The sequence below is a fragment of the Toxotes jaculatrix genome, chromosome 13 (genome assembly GCF_017976425.1).
Source record: "Toxotes jaculatrix isolate fToxJac2 chromosome 13, fToxJac2.pri, whole genome shotgun sequence".
NCBI lineage: Eukaryota > Metazoa > Chordata > Actinopteri > Toxotidae > Toxotes > Toxotes jaculatrix.
The window spans coordinates 13,858,784-13,867,377 of NC_054406.1; the positions used below are offsets into that span (position 1 = coordinate 13,858,784).

Consider the following 8,594-nt stretch of genomic DNA (forward strand, 5'->3'; position numbering starts at 1 on the left):
TAAGATGACCGTAAGTGGATTTAAACTAATTTGCTGAGTGATGTGTGTCCCCTTCAAATGCCTACTGTATTAACTATTTCACTCTCTGTGCTTACAACTATATTCCTGAGATATCGCATTTACGATAATGGGACCGCACAGACAACCCGAAAATGCTCAAACAAACAAAAAAACTATACAAAGATTGAGCACAAAACATATTCATTTTAAAAGTGAAACTTTATAAAAATAAAAGTCAGAAAATTTTAAGTAGTCTGTCCAACACCATTTAACACAAACACGTGTTCAAAGTTTACCCGTTTAGCCTGCAAGAAGAAAATTATATATAAACAGACAGAGACTTAGAAAATACTAGACATAATACAATAGAAAAATAACCTCAAAAACCAGTTATGGTAAGAGGTAAGAGTTAAAGTGGCAAAAATGCAAAGTGTGTGAAACCATATTTCTGTGCAAGTGGCAGTACATTTTTAAGTAAACAACTCAGTTTTTAGAAAAGCCCAGAGGAAAGCTGCCCTGACAGAAACGTTACTGGAAAACCCAGAAGCTGCAGGAATGATAATTAAAAACAGTCTCCTACACACACAAAAACAGTGAGACAGCGATGTTGTAATGTAACAAAATGTTGTCCTATAAATAAAAAACAATATTGTAAATTATGAACTCAAAATTAAAACAAAGAGCACACTGTGAATGTACAGCATAATGCCTCTGTCTACAGCTGTATGTGTGTTCTATGGTGTCAGCGTGTTAGGAGGTGGCGTCCTTTAAATAAGCTATAAGATCCTGTCTTTCCTTTTTCTTTCTGATCCCACTGAAGATCATCTTGGTGCCGGGAATGTACTTCTTTGGATTTTCCAGGTAGACATTCAGAGTTTCCTCGTCCCATATGATACCTAAAACAACAAATATACGCATTAGAAACATGTAAAGCTTTGCAATATGTTTGCAAGAACATTATCTTGTTTTACTTGACATACTTGAAAAATCTGCCTTCTCACACATTCAAAAGTGTTATTGTTTCATGTTAGAGCAAGGGTCTGACTCAGAGAGGAAGTCTCAGTCACTGCTGTCCTGCCTGTTCAGACCTGTTGTTCGTCAGTGACGAGGTAGGTATAGAAAATACAAGAAACAAGCTGCTTCACTGCACCGCAGTGGTAACTGTGACCCATTCATTGCACATACGTGAATATTCAGACACACATTTATATGTTATATAACACAATTTAGTTACATAGCACAATTTCTGAACTTTTTGTTTGAGCATTCCTTAACTGAGCTCTTGAGATGACATCTCGTCCATATCAATCAGGGGACAAAAGACAAAAGAGAAACCACATCCATGGCCGCCCCTGTACTCTTTTGTTTCTAGTTTGTCGTCTGAGGTGTCCCCTACACCGCTGATCCATACCTTTGTCAATGTTGGCCTGTGTGTAGGAGAAGCCGGGCGCCTGTCCTGTCTTCCTCCCAAACAGACCCCACAGGTTGGGTCCCACCTTGTGGCGTCCCCCCTCTTCCACTGAGTGACACTGTGAACATTTCTGGACAAACACCTTCTTCCCTTTCTTGATGTCCCCCATGACCAGCAGCTGGGAGGAGAGAGGAGGAAGTGATGAGTTACACTTAGTCTTATTAATGTACAACAGCACATGAAGTGAGTGGAAAAACACCAGTGAGACAAAAACTTAGACACGAGGTAGCCCAAGGCACACAGGCAGTTCATAAACTTCCGGAATGTTTTAAAAGAAGTTATAAAACAAGTTACATGGGTTTCATAGCAGCAGGGTTATAAAAGAGATCTAAAAAGTGTGTTCGTGATGTAAAACACATTGGGAACACCAAGTCGCTATTTTTTTTAATGGAATGAAAAAAAGATTTGCTGTCATGTATAAATCAGTCCTCCCATTCTAACCACTGAAAATAGGAAAATACCAGTCGTCTACAACGTTACCCGATACAGACAGAGGGTACACCAGAACATAATGTTTTCGTTTGAGGAAGACCATGAGAACACAACAAATCAGGGTAACAACCAAAGATGAACTTCACCGTACCTGACGGGTTTGGGTAATTCCAGCGCCTTTTCAAAATAATACTATAACACTATATAGCTATTTCTTGTTGCTTGTTAACCTGAATTTCCAAGCTGTCTATGGGATGCGACCGGATCTGGACCTCAAATCAGGAGGAGGATGTCACATTTCTGGGGGGCGCGGTTTGTCGGGTTGAATAAGCGGTGATAATAACATTGCGCAACTCAGCGAAGACGACGCCGTAGCCGCGTATGTGGGTCACACCCATTTCCAAAGGCAGGTCAGGTATGTTTGCAATGTAGGGGAAGAAAGTAATGCTGTAGTTGTGAAATAAGATGGTTTATTGATGTGATCAAGGCACCGTGTCATCTCTACTTTTTTGAGGGACATCGTCAGAAACTTCATCAAAATGAGTTGAGGTGTTCATGCGTAACTGAGCGAAAGTATTGTGAATTGAAGCGGCAGAGCAAGTTTCTCCCCAACCTGGTCAGATCTCACATTACAATGCTGGAGACGCCTGTGTGGCCCCCAGCCCCCTCAACCCGAGGCTCTCAACACACACCACTTGTTTATGATACACAAAAACCGTGATCATACGTTTTATACTTAAAATGCCCAAAACAGATAGTTAAGATCTTTATGTAAATAATTACACATTACATTTAATATATAGCACAATGAAAATACATCATGCCCATTATATTTGAAGCAGATGACAGTGGACACTATAAATAATAGACAGTATTTGTTCAAATATGTTCAAATATATGACATGTCAAAGTGTGTGCTGTCAAAAAGGCCTATAAGGGCAGATTCATTTCTGTTATCTTGTCCTTATGTCATATTTTGACACTTGATGAGCAGCACTCCCTATAACACACACAGTGTCAGTGCTGAGCACAAATCACAAATGTCATTTATCTCATTCAAATCTACACTCAAATCTATGCTTGTGTGGCATTTGAAAATATCCATCACTTTGAATGACTGATTGTGATCTAAAGAATTCATGGTACTTAAGACCTCAAGAGATTGTTTTTTATATTTAAAAAATGTATATACTGTTTTGAAACAAAACACTGTGAGATATTTATGTTGTTTTCCTCACTATAAAACATTTTAAAAGGCTCATCTGGATCGACTGTGGATGGACAAAACATGCCACAGAGATATGGGACTGAGAGACTGAGAGGCACTGGCACCTTTATTTACCTCTCACTGGGAGAAAGGTGCAAGAACAGAGAAGATTGCATTATCTGAATCTAAGTGTATTTTACTTGGTGTTTTTCTCCCTCTAGTGGTGTATAAGTGTATTGAACAAGCCCTGCACAAGGCTGTGTTTGCTTCAGTTACAGTATGCAATGCTTTTTTTCAACAAATAATGCAAAACTTGTGGATCAGTGGTCACAACAATGCAACTAAGCCTTGCTGCTTCAAGGTGCTGTTTTCATGTACATCTTCAGTGTGCCTGGTAGTTAATGTAGTGCCCAAATCAACTTCATAACCAGAAAAAAAAAATCTGATTTCATGGATGTCTCCATTTGAAGAATCAAAGTAGTTTGCCTAGGACAGCATGCTTTACTTCAAAATGTTTATTTTCGCATTACACCTGCCAGAATGAGACGCTGGTGTTATCATAAAAGACACAGTAACAGGGGAAAGCTGCTCTGTTCTGTGATTCCTTGTGTTAGTAAAAATTGTAATGTCAGAAGTTTACTCATTTCATGCTGTTTAAAAGGTTGATTAAAAAGGCTAATAAATAATAGACTAAAAGGTATTAGAGTACAAAATGCATTTAAATAAATAAGTAAAGTGTTAAGAAGCATTTGTGATTCATGTACGATATTTTATTTTGAAAATTGTAATCTGGTCACATGACCAAAGTTTGGTCCAAGGTAGACGGACTGTGGAATTGTGGGATAGAGCCAGCAGTGGACGCACGAGGAACACACCCTGCGGAAAATTAGCATATTCTACCTGTGGGCCAAGAGGCGGACACGGTAATTATTATAATTGTTTGTATCGTGTGAAATATTGTTGATGGAATTTACGTGGACTCAGAGACACATTTTATTGTTTATTTTGTTTAGGGACGTTTGTGTCGTGCTAACATTTAGCCAGTGCACTGTTGGAAACTACCTTGAATGACTGAAAGGGCGTTGAAAAGGTACGTGATTTAAAAACGTTGTCCTTTTCTGTAGTTTTCACTGTGTCCTCTGAAGAAGCAGAGCCAGAGAGAGAAAAATAAAACTTCAGTGGCATCAGTATGAAGCGTGGCCATTATTTTATCGGGCCAGTGTAGCTGCACCTTGTATCAGGGTCGGACAGAGAGACAGTCTGTGATCGTAGTGTTGCTGGTTCAGCTAGATTCAACCTTCACTATGCTGATTATTGCTCACATAGGAGGTTTGAAGTCAAATGTATGCTATCCATCTGTGTGAGGCTCAAATCAGAGTGGATTTATGGTTTTACATTTCATTTTATAACTTTGCAAAACCCGATAACAGTGCAAAATAAACACAAACCACTCGCTTGACACTTTTATTATTAGTGTTTCAGATGTTTTCCATCACAATAATATAACTTTAGTTATAGGGACTAAGAAATTTGAATTATTCGAACTGCTTGGATTTTTTAACATCTAACTTTATACGTTTTGTCTTTACAGTAAAAACATTATATGTTGATATTTACATGCTACAGTAGAACTCATTTTACACCTTTAGACCCCTCTTCATCCTTTAAAGGTTTTTTCTTCCACCTCCACTTCTTCTGAGCTGGTTGTAAAATCAAAATCTTCTGCCCTATGAGAAGAAAATACAGTTTGCATAAACAGAGCTCACAGACAAGTCAAGACATTTGGATTTTTAGAATAAAGACACCAGTCCAGTGATAGACTGGTGATCTTTTCTTTTGCCAAATGCATTATGGGACACCCTTCCCCTCAAGAGTTGCCTACCAGTGCAAGCCAGTGTTCAACAACTCTTCATTGTTCAGAGTCCCTAGAAGGCTCCAGTAAAGACTGTTTCTCCCAAACCTCTGGGGCAGCACTGGGTCTGGAGCTTCTCGGACACGAGGACACTCAGCACACATCTGAATCACCTCCCAGGACCGCCCAAACCTCTGGGGCATGTTGGGGTTAGAGTTTGGTGCCCTGTCATCACTAGGATCGCTCTCTCTTCCAAAGCGCATGGGCATGTTGGCATGCAGGTGGAGAGGTTTGGCGACGGGTGGGTAGAGCTTGATGATGGTCGGGAGGCTGATTTTGCTGGTGGTCGGGGTCACGTGCACGTTGAAGCTCTCGAGATCCAAACTCCTGCGGATTTCACCTTTTGTCTGAAAAGAGAAACATGTTGTCTGGACCAGTCCATTTAAAGATTTTTTTAATATGTATTTTTTGCTATAATAAATGATTATAATGGACATTTTTTACTTTTTTCCTCATTTTATTCAATTAAATAATTAGTGAAAATAATCATTAGTTGCAGCCTAAATTTTTTACTAATTAACATAAGTTTAATCACATATAATAATAATTTTATACATTTCAAGAGAAAAGAAAACCTTATCAAAATGAGTTAAGGTAAATATAAATATAAAAATCTCAGTCTGGATTATTAAATGATTCTTACCTGTTGGTGCGGCTGTTTTCTGGCAGTGTGTCTTCCATCTTGGCTGCTCAGCAAAGTTTTATCTTTGTGAATTGATTTCCCGTAGACCTGGAGGTCAGATGCTGCTGCCCCTCCCAGGCCTCCCAGCATCAGCAGCACTGACAGAAACATTGTGGTCAACATGTTCACTGCAGGAGACATCTTCTCTCAGGACACTACCAGGACACATTCCTTATTTCCTACAGACCACACTGTCCCCTGCTATTAAAGACTCCTGCAAACATACGTCACCTGTGTGTGTGTGTGTGTGTGTGTGTGTACCGTGTGTACAAACTGACACACATAAGCCTCAGCTTCATTCATACTAAACAAATTCCTGGCTCAATAATCACCCAGCTCTGAAGAATATACTTGAAAAGCTATGTGTGTCCTAATTGGGCTGCTCAATGAACCATTCAGGATTTTTTTGTTGTTAAAGCAGAAACAGTGTGTTCAATGGAAACTGTGAATGGCACTAGCATTCATATTCAACATATGTGATATAACTTGTTGTGTCCGATTCAACCGGTGTTGTCTTCCTTTTTTCTGCAACCTTAACTAATTACTTCTGGGTTGGTTGTGTCAATCATGAAGAAGTTCTTGTCTACAATGATGAGCTGGTGTTTTAATGGACTGATGGACAGAAACAAGATCAGCAGCACTAAAGCGACAGTTACACACGTTGATGCTTCTCATTTCCTTTTTCAGCATGTCATTTGAAACATTTAGTGGAGCTGAACAACTTTGTTGTGATTACCAGTTAAGTTTTATCAGCATGCTCTTGGACAGTGCTTACAGTTAATTAAATCCTCACATAATATTCAGTGGTCACAATGGAAAATGATAAAGTTACAACAGGAACGGTATAGATATGTGAAGGCTAGAGAAAAACAAAGTGAAATGTTTGACGTGTGCATTATTGTAAGTGTAGGATGTTTTTGTTGTTTGACCCTAATTCTCTTTTTGTGATAACATTAAGAAAAATGTTGAATATCACCAGCATAGTTTTATAAATAATATAGAATAATATATGGTGATTTTTTTAAAAACCTGTCATCAGGTGAAACTAGCCGGGATAATTTATTGTACAAGACAATTTCAGTGGGAGGCTGTAAAATTCTGCTTCAGGCTCAAACTGCAGTGATGGATGTAGAAAATTTAACATCGCCTGGCAGGATAAGTATCAGGATGAGTAGGGACCAGGCAGATGATAATTGTATATTTCTGTTTTTGTTAGCAATGCCCATGAAAGACCAAAACAGTGCATTAGTCCATCTTTCAATATTCCTAAGGCAAGAGCAATTAGTGCATTTGTTGAGGATTATTTTTATCAGTGGATGTGGTGTCTCTTTAGCGCTGCAATTCAGTGATTTAGCATTGCACTTCCATGAAGCTGGGTAGCTTGCAAAAGACAGACAAATTGATGCAAGATGTCCTGACTGAGTCTGTAATTGCAGTTAATCTCCAAAAACACTGGGTCCTACACATCCAATAATACTGCTCCATGGTGTCTTTTCTATTAGATCCTCACTGTCTGGTAAACACCCACATCTTTCAACCCCTGCTTGATTACACAGACTTTAATGTTATAAATTTTTAGTCTCCAAGCCCAACATGAGATAACTGAGGACATCATCAGGATTATTTTCCCAGACCTGGCAAAGACCTCCCGTGACTACTCCACAGGCATGAAAAGTAAAGTGATCTTTACGTGTGAAGTTGGTGGAGTGCCCCTTTAATTTGTGTAATTTAATTTGTGCAGAGGAGCAACAGAAACTGCTCTCTGTTCTGTGGATTTACAGGAGCTAGCATGTCAAAGGGTTATGATTGTCATAACAGGTGAGACGAGGTATTCTTTCCCTCTATATGTTTGTTTTACCTGTCATTTATTCAGTAAAGCTCCTGTGTCTAGCAACCATTGGACAATTCAGCTTCGACAAGTATTTGCAACACAGGAGTGGGGATGACGTCACCCACCAGTCCTGTTTTGAAGGTGTCGATAGTGTGTTTAGACGCACAAATGACTCACTGGAGGTATATATGCATCCCCAAGCAGACAGAATGTGAGGAATGCCTGGTGCGAGACACAGGGTGATAATGACAACCCTCGGGGAACTTTAATTTGATCCATGCGTCATGACCCTGACATTGTTGCCATTTGCCATGTTGCCATGTCCAGTCCCACCTCCAAGCACAGAAAGCAGTTAACACAGCAGCTAAAAGTGTCTCAGAGGAAAAGCATCTGGTTTTAGTGATTCAGTACCAACCTTAAGATGTTTTTTATGGCTATGGTTTCAGTCTATCTTTCTGTATTATCACCTCCCACCTCTCCTCAGCCCTTCTCTTTGTGCTCTCCCTCTCTGACCCTGGCCCCAGCTTGCAGACTATGGGGCTTGGGATTTACGATGCTGTCTCCGACACTTATCCAGAGTCTTATCCGCAGAGGGCTTCCCTATACTTCAAGCTCTCCCTTTGTTCTTTAACCGAGCTCTCTGAGCACTCCCTCAAAGACCTTGTTCTCTGCCAATGTAATTCTCTCTTCTTAATGTTTTTAATGTGCATCCCTCGCCACCCCGGCGGCCTTTTCATCTTTCCATTTTCCTGCTTTTGGCCTCCTGTCCCTCCCCTCCTCTCTGCCTCTCCATGCAGTCCACTTGCTTGAAAACAGACGGTGTCTTCTTGACTGAAATACAGCTCTGCAGATTTGATTTAGTACACCTCAGCCTTCCATAAATAATGTTTTTTTTTTTTGACCAAACTTACATTCATGTTTCATATACTTGTATATTCTGTATATGAGACATGCAGACATGAAATATTCATCTGTCTGCCCTATAAATAATTTTTTGTGTACTTCAGGAAAACTAATCAAGAAGGAAAACTGACAGAGGCGAAAGTAAATACAGGTGGA

At 39.6% G+C, this 8,594-nt stretch overlaps 2 protein-coding genes across 2 annotated transcripts; both read right to left on the bottom strand.

Moving 5' to 3' along the window:
* Nucleotides 1-200: 200 nt before the first annotated feature.
* Nucleotides 201-2,193, bottom strand: LOC121191879 (cytochrome c iso-1/iso-2-like). The gene is made up of 3 exons (XM_041053318.1): nucleotides 2,055-2,193; nucleotides 1,412-1,589; nucleotides 201-896 (listed from the first exon to the last, which is right to left on the bottom strand). Exons 2-3 carry the CDS (start codon nucleotides 1,578-1,580, stop codon nucleotides 751-753), a joined length of 315 nt encoding a protein of 104 aa, XP_040909252.1. The 5' UTR covers nucleotides 1,581-1,589; nucleotides 2,055-2,193; the 3' UTR covers nucleotides 201-750.
* A 2,574-nt stretch (nucleotides 2,194-4,767) lies between these two features.
* On the bottom strand, nucleotides 4,768-5,827 carry npvf (neuropeptide VF precursor). The gene is made up of 3 exons (XM_041053823.1): nucleotides 5,666-5,827; nucleotides 4,993-5,369; nucleotides 4,768-4,837 (listed from the first exon to the last, which is right to left on the bottom strand). Exons 1-3 carry the CDS (start codon nucleotides 5,825-5,827, stop codon nucleotides 4,768-4,770), a joined length of 609 nt encoding a protein of 202 aa, XP_040909757.1.
* Between the last annotated feature and the right edge of the window lie 2,767 nt (nucleotides 5,828-8,594).